The sequence below is a fragment of the Eurosta solidaginis genome, chromosome 1 (genome assembly GCF_040869045.1).
Source record: "Eurosta solidaginis isolate ZX-2024a chromosome 1, ASM4086904v1, whole genome shotgun sequence".
Lineage (NCBI taxonomy): Eukaryota > Metazoa > Arthropoda > Insecta > Diptera > Tephritidae > Eurosta > Eurosta solidaginis.
Genome location: NC_090319.1, coordinates 247,836,814 through 247,858,445, shown reverse-complemented (window position 1 = coordinate 247,858,445; position 21,632 = coordinate 247,836,814). Strand labels below are relative to the sequence as shown.

The 21,632-nt window shown below is 37.8% G+C and overlaps 1 protein-coding gene and 1 pseudogene across 10 annotated transcripts; both read left to right on the top strand.

Moving 5' to 3' along the window:
- Window positions 1-368: 368 nt before the first annotated feature.
- LOC137237071 (uncharacterized) lies at window positions 369-18,338 on the top strand. Of its 10 annotated transcripts, none has more exons than XM_067760272.1 (13): window positions 369-525; window positions 9,808-9,975; window positions 10,031-10,212; window positions 10,272-10,484; window positions 10,545-10,698; window positions 10,767-11,157; window positions 11,251-12,013; window positions 12,084-12,402; window positions 12,473-12,791; window positions 12,862-13,313; window positions 13,384-13,701; window positions 13,772-14,206; window positions 17,145-18,338. In XM_067760272.1, exons 2-6 carry the CDS (start codon window positions 9,906-9,908, stop codon window positions 10,895-10,897), a joined length of 750 nt encoding a protein of 249 aa, XP_067616373.1. In that variant the 5' UTR covers window positions 369-525; window positions 9,808-9,905; the 3' UTR covers window positions 10,898-11,157; window positions 11,251-12,013; window positions 12,084-12,402; window positions 12,473-12,791; window positions 12,862-13,313; window positions 13,384-13,701; window positions 13,772-14,206; window positions 17,145-18,338. The 10 variants fall into 10 exon arrangements, 9 of the variants coding, with proteins under 9 accessions (XP_067616373.1, XP_067616372.1, XP_067616374.1 ...); XM_067760271.1 differs by having other exon boundaries at window positions 9,746-9,975; XM_067760273.1 differs by lacking the exon at window positions 369-525 and having other exon boundaries at window positions 9,656-9,975; window positions 10,767-11,008; window positions 11,077-11,157.
- Window positions 3,468-9,522, top strand: LOC137237072 (uncharacterized; annotated as a pseudogene).
- Window positions 18,339-21,632: the final 3,294 nt, after the last annotated feature.

Sequence of the window (21,632 nt, the reverse complement as noted above, 5' to 3'; positions counted from 1 at the left end):
TTTCGCGCACAGGGATAAATTTATTTAATATAATTTAAACATAACATTTTACAAGCGGGCGGCGCGCTGCAGACTTGTATGCTGATATATGTCAATAACTATACTCTTTCTCTACAGTTATCGCTTCTTATATAGCCGGTATCCATAAGAGACACCGTTTAATGTGCCGTTTTCTCTCGTCATCCTCAAACCAACCGCAACGATTTCCACCCTATATCCATCCTTTTCCGATTTTCACCACACTCTTACCGCTCATCTGGCAACCCTTGGAAGATGAGCTTTTTATAATTTCCCCATTTTGGGACTTTTGTTGGTTTACTTCAATTTGACATTTCCCGTTTGTTTACATTTTTATTTGTGTTGTGCGAATCTATGTCCGCGACGATTTTTTAATTTTCGCGTGATTAATTTAAATAATTTTAGTACGCGTGTGCTCTTTTTATACTAAAAATAAACAGCGCGTCCCTGCAGTGAAATTTATATGCGCTAAGTTGTGCATCTGGGTTATCTGTGATGGCGGCTACGGTAATTCTTTACAACTGCCCAGACTGGTCAAAAACTTTCTCGAGGTGTCAAAAGGTGCGCTTTAGACCTAGGATCAGGACCCCGAGAGCGGAAATCCAGGATTTCATACCTGCCACAAGATATTTGCCGAAGAGTTTAAACAAATTTTCATATGGTTGTTGGAATTTTATGGTTTGGCATACCCACCAAAAAAATGTGCCCTTATATAAGTGATTAGTGCGCAAAATATTAAGAATCGTTTTTCCTTTCTTTCTTTATTTCTTTTTCAGTGCTGGCCTTAGGAGGCTCCGACTTTGGGCCGTTGCTACCGTGCTGCCATACTCGAGCGGGACAAGGTGCGCCCAAAGCCCAACGTGGGGAACACTCACACCCTGACACGCCTTCAGATTATTGTTCTCGCGATTAATCCGCGTCTTTTGATACCTCACCCGAAAATCTTGGCCCAACTTTAGGGTGGGGCTCCTAAACTGCACTACTACCGCCTATTATTTTATTTATTTAGTAGAGGAAAAGAAGTGTTGGTAATAGTCTAGTTGAGGGGTCGACTGCTAATACGCTACCAAAAGTTTTAACTCTTTCAAAAGATATTAACGAAAAACCGAAAAAAGACACGCGGGTACCTCCGAAACCGGGGGTGGGATCCATAGTATTTTTGCGCAGAACACCTTTCTGCGTTGGCGGCCTTCGGCCGCGCTTATAGAAAATGACCCTGTGCTACGCCATGCCAAGTCCGGGTGTGTGGTATAACCGTGGCTACCGCCACGGTGATGCACAATTTTTTTGTGGGTACAAACAACAACCACATGAAAATCGCCAACTTCAACTGCAAATATCTCCGGACAGAGATACAATTTTTCTTTTCCTCCTTCGGATTATTGTTCTCGAGATTATTACGCGTCTTTTGACACTTCTCTCGATATTTTTTGACGCGTATTAGCAGTCGACCCCTCAACTAGACAATTACCGAAGTGTTAATAATGATCTTCGGGTTGGGGGTGCGCGGGTTTGACCCAGGTAACAGCATTTTTGTGACCAAAGGGAAGTTGTCACTTCCATGGAGTTGGGATAGGGTTGAGCAATTTAGTTTTGGACGCATGCCAGCGGAGCATATGCATACATTAATGTGTGTAAATATGTATCTGGTGTGTTGTGAAATGGGTCGGTGGCATGTCGTTTAAAACTTTTAGGCTCTTGGATAGCAGAAAGTCTTCAACTATTTTACCTTTTTGATTGGTGGTTTCTGAACCCCATGTATTCAGATCTCCTATGAGTAACAGATCTGAGTTTGCACTAGCTTTTATGTCGAATATGTCGAATGTTTTTTGTTGTAAGTCCATTGTTGCTGGGGTGGACTACTTCAGAGAAGGAGAGTCGGGATGAAGCTGTAGGAAATAAGTTTTTCCTTCTGAAAGGAACCGGCCATTTATTCGAAATAGATGGGTGTTGTTTATCGCAACTGGCGCATTTTGTACGCAAACATGGATTTTGGTGGGGTGGAAGGCTGCATGTTTGACACAGTGGGTAAAAAAAAAAATATCAGCATTTGTTGTTGTTGTTGTTGTAGCAATGCTCGCCCCACCTAATAGCCGCGATCAATCACAAATTGTCATCAATATCCTCTTAACGGAAGTCCAAGGAAACTTGCCGTTTCAACAGGGGTGGATCATAAGGAAAGGGGTGTTAGAGGCGTTGGTTCCACATTACAATTGAAGAGATGGTTGGTGTCTTGTGGGGACACATTGCAAGCGGGGCATACATTTTGTATGTCGGGGTTGATTCTGGATAGGTAAGAGTTTAACCTGTTACAGTATCCAGAACGAAGTTGAGCAAGAGTGACACGCGTTTCCCTGGGGAGTATGCGTTCCTCTTCCGCGAGTATTGGATAATTTTCGTTAAGTACTGGATTCACCGGGCAATTCCCGGCATAAAGGTCCGACGCCTGTTTATGGAGTTCACCAAGGACCTGCTTGTGTTTTTTCACTTCATACGGCTGGGTTCTCAGGTGCCGTATTTCCTCAAAATGCTTACGGAGATGACTCCTTAAGCCCCTAGGCGGTGCTGGTTCATCAATCAGATGTCTGTTGGGATGCCCAGGTTTCTGGGTATTCAACAGGAACTGTTTGGTCAGCATCTCATTTCTCTCCCTGATGGGGAGTATTCTCGCCTCATTATGCAGATGGTGTTCTGGGGACATAAGAAGACAGCCCGCGGCGATTCTGAGAGCAGTATTTTGGCAGGCCTGTAGTTTCTTCCAGTGGGAGATTTTTAGGCTTGGCGACCATATGGGTGACGCGTAGCACGTAATCGGCTGGCTAATTGCTTTGTATGTAGTCATGAGCGTTTCTTTATCTTTTCCCCAAGTACTGCCAGCGAGTGATTTGAGGATTTTGTTACGGCTCTGAATTCTCGGAACAATTGCGGCTGCTTGCTCACCAAAATGTAGATCCTGATGAAACGTCACACCCAAGATTTTGGGGTGTAGGACAGTCGGTAGCGTAGTGCCATCGACGTGGATGTTCAAAATGGTCGACATTTGGGACGTCCATGTTGTAAATAAGGTCGTGGAAGATTTAGACGGTGATAATGCCAGGTTTCGCGAGGCGAAAAAACTGGAGAGATCAGGGAGGTAGCCGTTTATTTTATTGCATAGCGCATCGTTCTTTGGGCCTGGGCCTGTGGCCATTATTGTGCAGTCATCGGCGTAGAAACGATTGCGACTCCTTCCGGTGGTGAAGGTAGCTTAGATATGTAGAAATTAAACAAAAGTGGGGATAGGACACTGGCACCCCTTGTTTAATTCTCCTTGGTTTTGATGTTTCGTTTCTAAATTGCATCGATGCCTGCCGACCACCCAGATAATTTGCGGTCCACCTTTTAAGACATGGGGGAAGGGTAGACCCTTCCAGGTCTTGCAGTAACGAGCCATGGTTGACCGTATCAAAAGCTTTTGATAGGTCTAGCGCTACGAGTACTGTTCTATGGTGGGGGTATTGATTTAAACCGCAATTTATCTGGGTGCTAATGGCATTTAGCGCGGTGGTAGTGCTATGGAGTTTTCTGAAGCCAAAATTTACAATAAAATAGTATAATAGTAAATATTCTGCGTTAATTTTGTTGTCAGCTCTTAGTCCAGAAGTAATTTAGTTGATGTGGCAAACATTTTTTTTAATGTAATCCATAAATAATGATTCATGAATGAGACGTCATTAATTCAAGTTAATCAAATGTGTTAGTGGATTTTATATAGCGCGCCCCGTAAATTCTTTAGTCCCGGGCCCGGAATTTCTGTCTACGGCGCTGCTTGTGAGAATATAATAAGCACTCTTTGTAATAATGACCTGCTGCCTCTATTTGAATCGTTTGTTTGCTGATTGCTTTTAGGTTCTTAAATTTTGAAGCTTTTACCCGGTAACTGTTTTACGTGGACGCTCTATGGTATTCACATCGCGCCTTACATTTATTTATTATTTTAATGACGCTATTTTTGTCCCTTCAAGTATTCTGTATATGTGATCATAATCTCACTAGCAGACTATTTGCGGCATCTGCTTACATTAAAACATGCGATATATCTAAGTAAACTTCTTCTGTTTGGCAGATATATTTAATTGCAAACAAATCATAACCTTTTTATTTTAGTTTCTGCGGTGGAAAATAATTTTAATAACTGGTCCTTTATATAAAAAGATAAGTTTTAAAAATGAGTAAAAGAACAATGTCAAACCTCTTAAGTTTGGAAAAGGCGAAGTTTGAAGCATCCATAGCGAAATTCCGCAGATTAAATAATCCTCCTCAAGAAGATGAAAGAAATGAAATACGTGGAGTAAATAGAGTAGATTTAAGTATTTCTGACGATATTCCTTGTAGTAGTAATAACAGATTAGGCACAAGTTTATTTGACAATATTCCCAGTACTAGCAGGGAATCTAAATCATGCGGCTTTGGACACAGCGCTGAAGATGATAGCGACATCGAAATTGATTATTTTTTCGAAGATTCAGATCATGATTGCGACGAGGACGAAATTGAGCCACAAAATATTGATAATTTCAAATGTACTGAAATGAAAACGTGGGCAGTTGAAGAAAACTTACCTCTTAGCAAAATTACCTCATTACTTCATACCATGCGAAAAATTGGTTATGATGGACTGCCATTGTGTGCAAAAACTCTCTTAGGTACAAATCGGGATAAAGTGGAACTTGATGTTTTAGGAGAGGGAACTTTTATGTATATAGGTATCGAAAATAATTTGTGTCGTAGAGATTTCGATTTCCTTCAAAGTAGTAATAATGTGACATTGGATGTTGGGATTGATGGCTTACAGCTTACAAGGTCCTCGAAAACTTGTATTTGGCCCATTTTGGGGGCATTAGTTGATCATCCTAAAGTTGACCCATTTTTGATTGCCTGTTTCCAAGGGAACAGTAAGCCACCAAACCCTGATGATTTTTTAATAAGTTTCTGCAACGAGGTAACTAACTTAAGAGAAAATGGTATTAAAGTTGGAAGCACGTGCTTTTGTCAATGGAGTTATGTCTCATTCTGCAAAAAACGCTTGTCCAAAATGTATCTGCACAAGTGAAAAACATAGCTTCCCTGTTAGTGTGGGAATAGCACGAACCGATGAATCATTTAAGAATCGGCAAGATATAAGCCATCATAGATTAGAATATAAAAATAAGGAAACGGTGTTAGAGTCTGCAAATTGCGGCATGGTCTCTCAGTTTCCTTTGGATCCAATGCATTTGGTCGATTTGGGTGTAATGAAAAAATTATTAAGGGCCTCATTCTCTATTGCGAAACGAATGTTCGTTTCGCCTCGGAGACGAATCGTTCGCCCGTTTGTATTTTGTATAACGATAACGGTTCAAGACGAAAACAGCTGACTCTTACGTGACGAAGACGAAAAGAGTGAGCATTCTCTATAACGATAAGTCAATAAAATAAAGAATTAAAATGTCAAATTCAAACGAGAATAAATAAGTTATCGTTTGTTGAATTAAAAATGGATATAGCAGCCAAAAAGAGGTAATTTTATTATAACTAACTTATTTAGAGAAAATTTTAATCCATGTTTTTGTTTTTAGTAACAAGAAAACTAGCAGCGTGCAGTTTGGAGTGCTAGTAAGTGAATTGGAAGCAAATTTGGACCTGGCAAGAGGTGCTCCTCAATTCGGGGAAGACAAATCGAAATGCGATTTTAAATGGAATGAGGTAGCCAACAAAATTAATGCTCTTGGCCCTCCAATAAGAACCGTGGTTGAGTGGAAAAAGGTAAGTGCGATATTTAAATTTATTTGTTACTACTAGCAACTTATCTGTTATCGTTGTTGTTGTAGATCTGGGCTGACCTCAAGAGTAGGACAAAACGCAAGATTGCCGATAATGCGCGAAACCTCAATGGTACAGGTGGTGGGCCATTTTGCCACACACCACTCACGGAAACAGAAAGGACTATTGACAGGATCTTGTCCATGTCAAAGACAGCTGCACCGAAGGAAGTAGGAAGAGGAGCAGAATGTGGGGAAAGAGGAGAAAGAATAGGAAACAGAAAAAGAGGAGGACGACGAGAAAGTGGAGGGGAAGAAAAGAAAGGGTGGGAAGAGGTGTAATAGGAAGAGCAGGAAAAAGAAAAGGAGAAGAAAAAGCGGGAGATAAAGAGGAGGAGAAAGAGTAGGAAGAGGAAGAGAAGAATAAGAGGAAAGGGAAGAGTGGGAAGAGGAGTAGAAAAAGAGGAGGAGGAAGAATATGACGGGGAAGAGGACGAAGAGGGGAAGGAAGAAGAGTAGGACGAGCACGAGGAGGGAAAAAAGGTAAATGAAGGAAGGATAATTTTTCAAGTATATAACAACCAGCCTTCAAACCTGTTTACTTAGAAAAAACCGCGAATAATGTGTGATTATATAAAACTTTATTTATTACAAATTTTCTGCGATTTGTAGCCGAATATTTGTAGCAAGTGATTGGATCTCTTCCACAACTGCGTTGTTGCTGTTATCATCGTCAATTAACGGCGGAAAGGGTAACTGGTGCTTAAAAAAAATACAGGTATTATGAAGTGCGCAACATACATTAACGATTTGCTTTGCGGTTCCGGTAGAGTAATGCAGTCCACGTGAGCCTATTATACTCCGAAATCTGTTCTTCAATACTCCGATGCAGCGTTCAATAATATTTCTACCCTTTTTATGTCTTTCATTATATCGAATCTGCAATGCGCCACTGGGAGTGCGGAAAGGTGTCATTAAATATGGTTGCAGTGGATAGCCGGAATCGCCTGTTCAGAGATAAAACCCAATAAAGTATTTAACACTAATATTATTTATTTTAAGTCCACCGAGAAGCCAGGAGTTAGTTCTCCCACTGTTGTAAGCACATCTAAGCTGCTCTTCGACTAAGCTATGTTTCCAAATAAAAGAATCATGGTTGGCTCCGGGATTCCTTGCATCCACGTAGGTAATCACCATGTTGTGATCACAAACCTGTGAAGTAAAAAATAACTGAAGAAATATGAGGAAGTAAAACAGGAGTGAGAGGAAAATGAGACAGAAGGAGCTAGGTTTACAAACATAGTAAGAGGAAAACTACAGAAAGAGAGGAATAGAATAAAACAATAAATTCACTGATACTTACCACCATGACATTTAAACTGTAATATCCTTTTCGGTTATGGTATAAATGCCTAATATTATCGCCAGGTGACTTTATCCTCACATGGGTTCCATCGACACATCTTATGACCCCCGGGATACCACATAAGTTGAAAAAATGTTCCTTCATGCTGTTCTCCTCATCCTCAGTTTTTTGGAAAACTATCCATTTCTTACAAAAATGGGCTTCAAACACTTTTAAACATTCCGCGATGACTCTTGCTACTGTCGGTTGGCTCATAGCCGAGACATGTTCATTTCCTACTGACTTTTGGTAACTTCCAGTGGCTAGAAATCTTAGAAATGTTGATAGTTTCAACTGCACTGGCAAGTGAGTGTTACGGAACGAGGTTTGCATATGCATTTTCATTTCGTCATATATATGTCTAAAACACATCCTTGCTCACCCGAAAATTTGCAACAAATCTGTGGTAAGATGCTGTTAGTATTCATACCAACTTGTATATATACACTTACTCAGAGTCCGGTAGGTCCAATACATTTAAGTTATCACGCAAATTTCTGCGTTCTACCCGTAGCTGAGCTTCACGATACCGTTCGGTTATGATGTATACGGCAGATGCATACATTTTGCTCTCAAACGGCGTTGGCGCAAAATTTCGCGAAAACCAATAATAATTTATAATAATTTTTCTTATTTTTTTTTTTTTGAAATGTAAACAAACCCAAAGTAAACAAATCAATTTTGTTACCAGATTTATTTAATTGAGTGAAAAACCATGAAAAACTTTAAAAAACTTAAGTGATTTTAATAAATTTGTGAATAAAATACATATGGCAACATATCATTTGACAAATGCTTTCGCCTACACTTTGGCATAGCGTAAAGGCTCCATTACTGATACTTAGCATAGACTTGACTTGGCTTGCGAACTGTCACTTACAGTTCTGTTAAATTAACATTGCATGTTACTGATTACTCAAAACTTAACTTGACTTAGAAGTCTGTTGAATTTTGATTTTCTATGTAAGTTCTAAGTGACGTTTACATTTTGAGATGCCATTTGTTTGTTTCCATTTCAATTTGACATTTTGTCATACAAATTGACATTTATTTAAAAATAAATTTCAACGCTGATTATGATGCCAGATATTATGCGCCAAGTGGAGTATAATCGTGGCTAAGTTGCCAAGTTTACGCCAAGTCAAGTCAAGTCTATGCTAAGTATCAGTAATGGGGGCTTAAGACACGTAAAGGCAGAACGAAAGTGATAGAGAATACCATTGCTAGACGAAATCGTCAAGAGACGAATCGTTCGCCTGAGCTATCGTTCGCAATACAGAATGATGCCCTAAATTTGCAAATTTCTAAAACTAATTTGTCTGTCATGAATAAAAAGCTTCAGTTTCTATCGAAATTTGTACCTTCCGAGTTCAGCAGAGTGGCTCGCGATTTTAATGAATTAAGCAATTGGAAATCAACGGAATATCGGCAATTTTTATTATATACCGGAATATTTGTATTAAAAGGTTGCAGAAGTGAAGATCGGCATTATCACTTTCTTTTACTTCATACCGGAATTCGCTGCTTTGTATTGAGAGATCTAATAATATCGGAATAAATATAGCTGACCAAATTTTGCAAGAGTTTGTTAAACTCTTTTCTACACTATACATTAATGAACGAATTAATTTTAACCTGCATGGAATTTTGCACATTGCAGACTGTGTCAGACAATTCGGCCCTTTAGATAATTTTTCCGCATATAAATTTGAAAACTATATGCAAAAATTAAAGAAAGTGGTAAAGAAATCAAATCAGGTTCTGCAGCAATTAAATAATAGATATTTTGAAAGGAAAGATGTTGTTGCGGATTCTAAAAAAGTTTCCAGAATAGGCTCATTTATATTAGATTATAAAAAGGATAAGGACAGTTTTTGTTTTAGCGACAAAACAGGGCCTGTGAAAATTATTGGCGAAACTATTGATGCTGAAGTTTTCATTGGTTACGCTTTGTGTAATATAACTAGTTATTTCGAAGAACCTGTTGATTCATCAGCAGATTTAGGTATTGTGTTAGGGACTTTATCGAACGTAGAAAGAACAATAAATAGAAATGACATTAAGTATAAATATTTTAGCATACCAATAGATAATAAGCTTTTATTAATTCCATTATTACCTCATTATTGTAATTAAAGTAATTTCAAATTGTTAAAAGTAAAGTCATAACTATTATACGTTACAATTTATGTATATATATGTAAGTGTAGTGCGTTGCAATAAACCCCTATATTTATATATCTACAAATTTTAAAACATCTAATAATATAAATTTGTATATATAAAAAAGAGGAAAAACCTAAATAAATTTTAGTATGAATCTTTTATACATGTGAAACGAAGATGCAGTGTTACTATTTCAAAGAATAATCATTTTTTTTTTTTTTTTTAATTTTATTCTTCCCCATCCCTTATTTCCAGTCGCGATCCACCTCACTCTGCCACTCACATTCCAACGCCCATCCCCATTAGGGTTTTATGTTTTTTTGAATGCTGTTTCACAAAAAATAAAAACAAAAAATTGTGTCCAAAAACACGGTAGGTATGAAAAAATATAAGATCCGATTCTCAGACATACTCCATATGCTCACAAATTTTCATTAGAATCGGTCAAGTTATTTCGAAGGAGTTCAACCACAAACACTATGACGCAATAATTTTATATATAAAATTATAATTGCAATATACCAATTCGTTTTAGAATGAACTTCGAAGATTTATTTGAAGTAACAGGTTCCGAAGTAGAATGTGAAGAGGCCCCCTTTGTTGCAGGTAGTATCCTGTTGCCAATATTTATTAATTATAGATTAATGCAAACTTTTTATAGAGCGAAGTGTACAAGCTGTGCAAAGGCGCCGTTTCAGTTTCGACTGCGTTCCCTACAGCCAAGAGCCTGCCATCCAAAACGTTTCAGAGGCAGAAGTTTTAAAGCGTCTGGATGTGCTGCAAGGGTTACAGAAGGACTACATTAATCGCCTCGCAATTATCGAGACCGCCCTAAAGGAAAATGTAAAAAGAAAATAATTTATATAGTTTGAGCGCTATTAACGAATCTTCTTTCATTTTAGGTGCCAGATAAATCTGAAGTTCAAGCACAAAGCAAACTACTTAGAGAGTGTAGAGTTATTGGTGCTAGAACTCACCAGGCTATCAGCCGTATCACCGGTGATATGGAAGATGAGGAGTATCTCGACCTTGCCTCAAAGCTTCCCATGTCCTCCATTGAGCATCTGGCTACTGTAGAGGAAAAATTAAAAAACAGAGCCAGTGCTGATGTGATGGTAAAAACTATAAATATATACATATAATGTTGTTAAAATTTTTGAATTTTTGATTTATAGATGCGGCTGCTGGTAAAGGCAAGGGGGGTTAAAGGTACTGTTGATGGCGTTCTGCGGACCTTGCTGCATGACGATTTGGCACGGGACTATGACCTTGAGGGGCGCAAAGGGAAAAAGTCCCTTATATCGTTAAAATGTGTGGACATCGTGTTTGGTGAGTCTATGTATAATGCTAACAAAACCAATATCATATATACTTATATTGTGCTTATACCTTTACAGATGTATTTGCCGAAAAGCCAAAACAGTCGGTTTTAGATTATATAAGGAGATATGTAGCATTAAGCCACAATAGACATAAGCAAAAATTATGCAAACTAAAAAAAAAAGTAGTCTTATCTGTAAATAACTAATTTTATGTTGTAAATAGATAGTTGCGTGTGTAAATATTCATAGTGTTAGGTGCATAGGGTAAGATTAATTCAAAAGGCCCTAACCAGAAGATTTTTCAAAACTTACCAAATGTGAGCATCACAATATTTGTCGAATGTTTTAGTATTGGCAATTTATAAAAACTTACATATTTTTTCAGGTTTTTATTATTTTATTTTTGTGATTAGCAAATGGCCAAAACCTGATCGCAGAGGTAGTCTTTACTCCAGCACGCTTCAAGGTATTGCCAAAATACTCTTAAGTTGTATAGAATCGTCCTTTATTTTTCATTTTATTAAATAGATTTTAACTTCTTTTCATCTTACTTTTCTAGCTCAATGGCAAAGCTAAGTAAACAATGTGACGATCGTCTTGTAAAGATATGGTATCAGAGGAGAAACGCAAAGATTTACGCAAAATGTACATAATATTAAAACCAATACCAGATAATCTAAAAGGGCAATTAATACAAACATTTTTGGATCATATTAAAAATTAAGGACTGGAAAGATGTCTATCAAAAATTCTATAGCAGACTGTTAGCCAAAAGGTTAGTTAAAAAATGTGCAATAAAATTAAGAAACCGAAAATAAATGCAAATTTATACAAACTTATTCAAGAGCAATCTCAAGTTATGGATGCTGAGTATGTTTTTTTTTAATATTCCCTCAGTTATAAACGCATTCAGCTACGTCATGCCTGTTGTAAAGGTTTTCCAAATTGCCTTCTTTTTGCATATTTTAATCTTTTACACATTGCATACTTCGTATGAAATTATGTGTTAAAGCTATGCTTGGTACGGCGGTTTTCAAAGAAACTTTGGTTTTGTTGCTGTTTTCGTTCTATTTATAGAACTACAACGAATTAACCAATTTTGCCTGTTTGTATGATTTTAATAATCGGGGATTGCCCATATTGCTTTTTTAAATGTATGAAAACATTTATTTGAAGCAATTTTTTAATTTTATAATTTATTTAATAATTTGGGAAAAATTTAAACAACGCACGGTGCACGGTTGAGCACATCCAGTACCTACGTTTATACAAGGTGGAACACCACACTACTTTCATAGGATGTAGCCTGCGATCACGTTGTTGTAAGAGCTTACTTTAAACATGTTATTCATAAACACTGATTCTAATATTTTGTTTTGGTTTCTACTTTAGAGTCAACCGGTTATGTAAGCGATGTCAACTATGCCTGTAACTTAAGGGCCTTCAAATGTAATAGTTACCACGGCCGCGCCCGTGGGAGTAGTTCACTACGTGGAGATTACACTAATCAACGACTTTCAATATCGGAAGGCTTTCCAGAACCATAATAACAACATGTGCAAGCACCCGAATAAATTGGGCAACAGACGTTAACAGCACATCAGCAGCCAGCAGCAACAACAAGAATCACAACAAGTTGAAACTTCTAATCAATTAATGACTAGTGAACCACTATCCTGCACTCCAGGATGTAGCCGCCGATCACGTTGTTGTAAGAGCTTACTTTAAACATGTTATTCATAAACACTGATTCTAATATTCTGTTTTGGTTTTTACTTTAGAGTCAACCGGTTATGTAAGCGATGTCAACTATGCCTGTAACTTAAGGGCCTTCAAATGTAATAGTTACCACGGACGCGGCCGTGGGAGTAGTTCACTACGTGGAGATTACACTAATCAACGACTTTCAATATCGGAAGGCTTTCCAGAACCATAATAACAACATGTGCAAGCACCCGAATAAATTGTACAACAGACGTTAACACCACATCAGCAGCCAACAGCAACAACAAGAATCGCAACAAGTTGAAACTTCTAATCAATTAATGACTAGTGAACCACTATCCTGCACTCCAGGATGTAGCCGCCGATCACATTGTTGTAAGAGCTTACTTTAAACATGTTATTCATAAACACTGATTCTAATATTTTGTTTTGGTTTCTACTTTAGAGTCAACCGGTTATGTAAGCGATGTCAACTATGCCTGTAACTTAAGGGCCTTCAAATGTAATAGTTACCACGGACGCGGCCGTGGGAGTAGTTCACTACGTGGAGATTACACTAATCAACGACTTTCAATATCGGAAGGCTTTCCAGAACCATAATAACAACATGTGCAAGCACCCGAATAAATTGTACAACAGACGTTAACACCACATCAGCAGCCAGCAGCAACAACAAGAATCACAACAAGTTGAAACTTCTAATCAATTAATGAATGGCTTTCCAGAACCATAATAACAACATGTGCAAGCACCCGAATAAATTGTGCAACAGACGTTAACAGCACATCAGCAGCCAGCAGCAACAACAAGAATCACAACAAGTTGAAACTTCTAATCAATTAATGACTAGTGAACCACTATCCGGCACTCCAGGATGTAGCCGCCGATCACGTTGTTGTAAGAGCTTACTTTAAACATGTTATTCATAAACACTGATTATAATATTCTGTTTTGGTTTTTACTTTAGAGTCAACCGGTTATGTAAGCGATGTCAACTATGCCGTAACTTAAGGGCCTTCAAATGTAATAGTTACCACGGACGCGGCCGTGGGAGTAGTTCACTACGTGGAGATTACACTAATCAACGACTTTCAATATCGGAAGGCTTTCCAGAACCATAATAACAACATGTGCAAGCACCCGAATAAATTGTACAACAGACGTTAACACCACATCAGCAGCCAACAGCAACAACAAGAATCGCAACAAGTTGAAACTTCTAATCAATTAATGACTAGTGAACCACTATCCTGCACTCCAGGATGTAGCCGCCGATCACGTTGTTGTAAGAGCTTACTTTAAAAATGTTATTCATAAACACTGATTCTAATATTCTGTTTTGGTTTTTACTTTAGAGTCAACCGGTTATGTAAGCGATGTCAACTATGCCTGTAACTTAAGGGCCTTCAAATGTAATAGTTACCACGGACGCGGCCGTGGGAGTAGTTCACTGCGTGGAGATTACACTAATCAACGACTTTCAATATCGGAAGGCTTTCCAGCACCATAACAACACCAACAATAAATTTTGTACAACAGACGTTAACACCACATCAGCAGCCAGCAACAACAACAAGAATCGCAACAAGTTGAAACTTCTAATCAATTAATGACTAGTGAACCACTAACATAATCGCAATATGCGCATCCATCAACAGCAACATATGTCGCCTACTTTGCAACACAAAATCCAATGCTTCATCCAGCGTCAGCTGCATAAAAAGCCACTGGTACATCGTTATATGTTTCACATATGCAACATATTCTCCGAAACGCATTCTCCGAAATCGGTAAGGAACTTTCTACATTAGGGGATAAATTCAAGTATTATGAAAACTTGTTTAAAACTTTCAAATGTATTACCGATTCAGCTGCTAATGCTAACAGCGACAGTCGTGACAGCAAACGAAAACGAACTGATGTCTCGGCTGGCGTATTGACCCTAGACCCCGTTCAAAACATCCAGAACCCAATCGTTCCTACACCTAGCACGATAGAATTAATAAACTTAGCATCTCCAAGTCCTCTTACAGTAGAGCCTTCAACATCAAAGGCACCTCCAACAAAACTAGCAGCTAGAAAAAATATTGAACCTGCAAACCGTTCTCAGGCGACTGAGCCTGGAACTAGGAAGTTGGTTGTAGTCCCTCCTAAAAAATCGATATTCGTGTCAAGATTCGAGAGGGATACTACTGAGGAGGATCTGAAATCGTATATCTTCTCAAAAAGGAAAACCCATGACGTAACAATTCGGAAATTTAATTTTAGTTATGAAAGAAACGTATCTTCCTTTAGATTAGATGTACCTATTGACCATTTTGACACTATCTTGAGTAACGATTTTTGGCCCTCTGGAGCACTTGTGCGGGAATTTGAATATAGGCGGAATAAGAGTGTTCCAAACTTGGCAAAGATCCCTAATATTAAATTCGGAAGAGTGTTGGATTTAGCCTTTGTGGATGATGAATCTAAATATTCCATTAGTCGATGCGAACCCATTATTGAACCTGAAGATGCTTACCACCCTTCCCTCAAAATAGTTTACGAAGTTGTAAATTATGCTTGTAACAGCGGAAATAAACGATACGACTCCAGTTATCGCTTCGACTTTGCGAAGGCCAATTTTAAAAAATTAAATCGTGATCTATCTCGAATAGTGTGGCCAACATTTAATGCTGATGTGGAGCAAAGCGTTTCTCACTTTTACAATACCATTTACTGTCTTTTTGAAAAATACGTACCTAAGCGGATTTGTGTACATTCCGATACAAGCCAAGTATGGTTCACTAAAGAGCTGAAAATTTTAAAGAATAAAAAGTCTCGATCTTTCAAGTTGTTCAAAAAGACGGGTTTACATAACCATTACTTACAGTACTCGATTCTACGCTGCAAGTATTTTCAATTGAACAAAAATTGTTACAAAGCTTATCTTTGTAAAATGAAAAGAAATATAACTTGCAACCCGAAGGCATTTTACGGATTCGTAAACTCTAAACGCAGGGTGAAAGGGTTTCCATCATCCATGAAATTCCAAGATAATATTTCCAGCGATGATCAAGAGATCGCCGACTTCTTTGCGGAATTTTTCAAATCAAATTACTCTATTGAGACCAACGTTTCACCTAATGAATACCCATACCATATTGATTCATGTTATTCAATCAGAGCTCCATTTATATCTTCAGAAGATGTATTATCTTATTTAAAAACTTTAAAAGTATCATATTCATACGGCCCCGACAGGATCCCGACACACTTTCTTAAAAAATGTGCCGCAAACATCTATCAGCCGCTAACAGATTTATTTAATTTATCTTTAATTTATGGCGTTTTCCGAACAATATGGAAGGAATCTTTTCTTATTCCGCTTCATAAAAATGGAAGCAGGTCTTCAATAGAAAACTACCGGGGCATAGCAAAGTTATCCGCTATCCCAAAGTTATTTGAGGCTATTGTTACCCACCACCTAACATTCCCTATTTCCCCCATAATTGCAAGCTCGCAGCATGGGTTCTGTAAGGGCAAATCACCTATCACCAATTTACTAGAATTTACCACCCACGTTTCTAATGGATTTAGAAAAGGCCTTCACACTGATGTAATTTACACCGATTTCAGTAAAGCTTTCGACAAAGTATCACACCCATTACTTATTCATAAGCTCAGTCAACTCGGTTTTCAACCCCGTCTTATATGTTGGATTTCTTCGTATCTTGGTTATCGTACGCAAAAAGTAATCTTTAAAAATACACTTTCTGGGGTCATCAATGTTTCTTCTGGTGTTCCTCAGGGCAGCCATCTTGGTCCGATTCTGTTCTTGTTGTTCATAAACGATATATCTGGTACAATTAAATACTCAAAAATCTTGATGTACGCAGAAGATGTAAAACTTTTCAAATCATGTGCCTGTGTTGAGGAACATTCCTTGCTTCAAATGGATTTAAATCACTTGGTTACCTGGTGCAATGTAAATTATATGCCGCTCAATCTCAAAAAATGTAAATTCATGTGTTTTTCTCGGAGAGTTTCGCCACCAGCTTCATATACAATTAACAACTATAGTCTAGAAACTGTAAATAATTTTATTGACTTGGGAGTCATGATGGATTCCAAACTTAGTTTCAATCTTCATATTAATGCTACAGTGAATAAGGGCAAAGGTGTTTTTGCATTTGTTAAACGGTGGTCAAAAGAATTTAACGACCCTTACATAACTAAAGCACTTTTTACAACATTAGTTAGGCCAATATTAGAATACGGCTCGATAACTTGGAATCCGCGTTATCAAGTCCATGCAGACAGTCTCGAATCAATACAAAAACAATTTTTACTATTTGCCTTAAGAAATTTCCAATGGGACTCTTTAACTAATCTTCCACCTTATACTAATCGATTAAAGCTTATCAATCTTCCAACTCTTGCTAGTCGAAGGGAAATGCTTGGTGTGATATTTATGACAAAACTTTTAAATGGATCAATTTCGAGCCCATTCCTTCTGAATGAAGTGAACTTTTGCGTTCCCTCTCGGACATCGAGACACTTCAAACCTCTTCTGCTGAAACAATGTAGAACGAATTTCGAACAAAATGAACCTTTTCGGCGTTTATGCCAAGATTATAACTCTCACTCAAACACATTTGATAGCTCGGACTCCCTTTTTTCTATAAAAAAGATTGTTCTCACCTCTCTAAATTAATGTATAATACGTTTGCTTCTGTTCTCTTTAAGTATTACGCTTGGCTGTAGCTGAGCAGTCTCAGATCGTGACGCTTGACAAACCGCTGCCCATCAAAGACTCGGCAAAATAAAAAAAAAAAAAAAAAGTTATTATATATATATATATAAATCGATCGCGTGAACAGGATTAGCCTGGTTTCATTGGGCCACTTGAGGGCAGCGCGCTGCCACAACGTCCATTATATGTATGCGAATGCACATAAGGTGTGCAATTATAAGTGGTCCATTTGTTTATTCGCCCGAATATCAATATATACCAGGTGAAGATAGCCAACGCCATTCTACTTTATGCATCGTCTAGAGAAGCTAGAACATTTACAATTTAAAAATTGTGGGATTTTCAAACAGCTACACCAAGCTTCAACAAATTATTGGACCATGAGATTTCTCATATGCCCAATAGTCATTATTTAAAATGTAAATTATGCCATTGGAAGACTAAAACACATTCAAGTATGAATTTTAATTTACATGCACAACACGCTGAAACAATTGATGTAACAACGAAAAGTCTAGAATTAACTGTTTGTCCATATTGTAATCAAGAACTTGCATCACAATGGTACCTACGCAAACACAGGAACATGAGAAAACAATGGATGAAAGAACATCTTTTCTATGTTTCGAATGTGGTGAATAATTTAGAACAAATACAAGTTTACGTGTGCATGTTTACGAAAAGTTTGCTCATTGTACACCACAAGATCTGAACGGAAAAATCCTCAGAGTATGGTTACACCTATGTGGCATATATAAGTTATTTATAATGACGAAATGAATTACAATGCTTATTTGGATTCTGGTGATGCTCCTGACATGCTGCCTATATTCCGCTACGTCTGATTTTACTATACCTACCAAACTAATATGACTGGAAACTGATGATGAGCAACACCACCACCGCATGAAAAATGGGAACTTCAAAACAAGGCTTCGGAAAGTGCACGCCTATGAATAGACGTTAATGTATTTATATAGTTTATGAATATAAAAATGCACATATGTAAAAATTACTAGAATAATAGGACATGATTTTAACTGTAAAAACTATTTTAAACATGCATTATTTATGAATTAAATATTATTTAAACAAAAAGGACGCGTTTCATTCATACAAAAAGCGAATTGACAGAAGGTAACCGGTATGGGTAACCGATAGGCCAGTTACCCGTGTTGTTGTTGTTGCATATGTTTTTGTTAGCGATAACGAAAACATACCTAATGAAGTAACTTAAAAATGTAAATAACATCGAGCGAGAAGGAATGTCGAAAACACAATAGGTAAGAGCGAGAAAGCGAGTCACACGTACACTATTTTGAGAGAGCGCATGCGTTACCTTTTTCACGACAGCAATGTAAAAGTCATTAAGACGATAATCGGTGACCAAGTTATTGGTAACGATTAAGTAATCGATTAGGTAACGGGTACCTCTCTTGTAGGGTAGTGTTATTTCGGCTTCATAAAAAAAATAAATCGATACACCGATATTCTGTTGAAGCGACTCCAATTGTGATCGCTATATCGTTTTGTTCAACCTCATGGTTGGCATTGTGAATGATAACTAAGTGTGATATCTTATCTGTCAACTGCCTGACAGGATGTTCAATATGGCTACTTTTTAGCGTATTGACAGCGTGTTCAATATGGCGGCGTATATCTTCAGCGGGTGATAGAAAGAGATGCAGAATGAGATAGCGATAGTCAATTACAAATCAGGTGATCCAATCATTTTGGAAGTTTGACGTCTATGCAGAAGATATCACACTTAGTTATCATTCACAATGATGGTTGGCTCATGTCCCTGCACGCATACCCTGTTCAAATTTTAAATTCGTCGTGCTGATGATAAGCGTATGGGATTCAGAGGCAACTTTTGTGTCGTGAGAGAATTATGCGCATTGTGTTGATTAGGTTTTGCCTTTGTCATCTCCTTTTGACAATTCCTATGTCAGTGAATTGGAAGAAGACCAAAGTCAGCTGATGAGATGGAATTCTTGGCGATGCCACCCGCACGAAATTAGCACAGAAAGTGTTTAACCACCCCAGGCGACCATGAGTGAGGGTGAATCCTAACCTTTTCACCTATCACTAGCCAACTCGTATGTTCAAAGGGTGAATATCACAAGTGGACCATAACACATTCCCAATCTTTAATGAATGCAAACTTGAAATGAATGCACACTTTTTTCCATTCAGTCCTAAAAAAGTTTTGCCATAGCGGAACTATACAAGGTGGCAGCACGGGACAGCTGATTTGTACTCTTTTGATTTGATTTGGTACATCAACTTACGGCGCAGAACGATTTTGACATTAGTCCATCGATTTTACAAAAACAAAGTACATGGAACCCACAAGTCATACACACAAGATTGCGCATTGCGCATGTAAACAAAAGATCAGCTATTTTTTATGGGCAATTTTTACGTCATTTTCCTTTAGCTCTTGTTTTTTTCTCTCTTTTTTTCATTCGCTCAAAGCAGTTAAGTGTGACGTATTTGCGACGCCTTCTATTATTCCATCATGCATGGAACCATTGTGAATCAAACTAAGTGTGATATCTTATCTGCCAACTGCCTGACAGGATGTTCAATATGGCTACTTTTTAGCGTTTTGACCATGGTTCAATTATATACAGGTTGGCTCATCTCATCAGCTGATTTTATTTATGAAATGAATGCACACTTTTTTCCATTCAGTCCTAAAAAAGTTTTGCCATAGCGGAACTATACAAGGTAGCAGCACGGGACAGCTGATTTGTACTCTTTTGATTTGATTTGATACATCAACTTACGGCGCAGAACGATTTTGACATAAGTCCATCGATTTTACAAAAACAAAGTACATGGAACCCACAAATCAAACACACAAGATTGCGCATTGCGCATGTAAACAAAAGATCAGCTATTTTTTATGGGCAATTTTTACGTCATTTTCCTTTAGCTCTTGTTTTTTTCTCTTTTTTTTTCATTCGCTCAAAGCAGTTAAGTGTGACGTATTTGTGCCACCTTCTATTATTCCATCATGCATGGAACCATTGTGAATCAAACTAAGTGTGATATCTTATCTGTCAACTGCCTGACAGGATGTTCAATATGGCTACTTTTTAGCGTTTTGACCATGGTTCAATTATATACAGGTTGGCTCATCTCATCAGCTGATTTTATTTATGTCATTGCATGGTCGAAGGGATTGTCAAAAGGAGATGGCAAACTCAAAATGAAACCAACACATTGGCAACATTTTACTTACACATACAAAAACTGCTAAGTTTTATGTTTCCCCAGCAAAAACTGCCTAACGCATTCACGTATGCAAATGCAAAGCCTTGAGCTGTCATCTCCTCTACAACAAAAAAAGTTTGTTCTGGCTATGGCGGAACTATACAAGGTCGTAGCACGGTGACAGCTGATTGTTCTTTTTTAATATGATTTGATACATCAACTTTCGGCGCATTACGATTTTGACATTAGTCCATCGATTTACAAAAACAAAGTACATGGAACTTTTATTTATGTTTGTAGGTATGTCACCATCACCTTGTATGGTTCCGCCATCGTTCTGGCTGAATATCAAAGTAGGAAGGCGAGATATCATTTTTGCATTATTGTCTAATGTATGCATTCCCACTCATTTGTTTTGCTTTCTTGACAGATTGCACGCGTCAAAAAATATTAATAGTATTCAATTTAATGGTAATAGTCTAGTTGAGGGGTCGACTGCTAATACACTACCAAAAATATCGAGAGAGGTGTCAACCGACGCGTCTTGATATCAGTATTAATAATCCGAAGGCGGAAAATAAAAATTTTAACGCGTTCAAAAGATATTAACGAAAAACCGAAAAAAGACCCGCGGGTACCTCCGAAGCCGGGGGTCGGATCCATGGAATTTTTGCGCAGAACACCTTTCTGCGTTGGCGGCCTTCGGCCGCGCTTATAAAAAATAACCCTGGGCTACGCCATGCCAAGTCCGGATGTGTGGTATAACCGTGGCTACCGCCACGGTGATGCACACATTTTTTTGTGGGTATAACACAACAACAACCACATGGAAATCGTCAACTTCAACTGCAAATATCTCCGGACAGAGATAAAAGTTTTCTTTTCCGCCTTCGGATTATTGTTCTCGAGATTAATACGCGTCTTTTGACACTTCACTCGATATTTTTGGTAGCGTATTAGCAGTCGACCCCTCAACTAGACTATTACCAATTTAATTAATATTTTAGTGCACGTGTAAATATATTAATTGGGTCTGACGAAACAATACTTGGCTTATCGGCCTATAGACAGTTTTAATATTATCAATAGTTGCCGATCTAATGTAAATGTTGTTGTATATATAATAAAATTGAAGGCCGATATGCACTGGCCGCAACTGCTGAAAATGTTATTATTTGGAATTTGGGGTAAGAGGTGGACTGAAAATTATTTATGTAATTAAACTGAAATTCATTTGCGTTTACTTTAGATTGGGT

Bases quoted from the DNA above. Each gene is read 5' to 3' on its own strand.
- LOC137237071 (XM_067760272.1), top strand. From the start codon at position 9,906: ATGAACTTCGAAGATTTATTTGAAGTAACAGGTTCCGAAGTAGAATGT. The intron at 10,485-10,544 runs GTAAAAACTATA...TTTGATTTATAG, and splicing joins GAGCCAGTGCTGATGTGATG to ATGCGGCTGCTGGTAAAGGC. The intron at 10,699-10,766 runs GTGAGTCTATGT...ATACCTTTACAG, and splicing joins ATGTGTGGACATCGTGTTTG to ATGTATTTGCCGAAAAGCCA.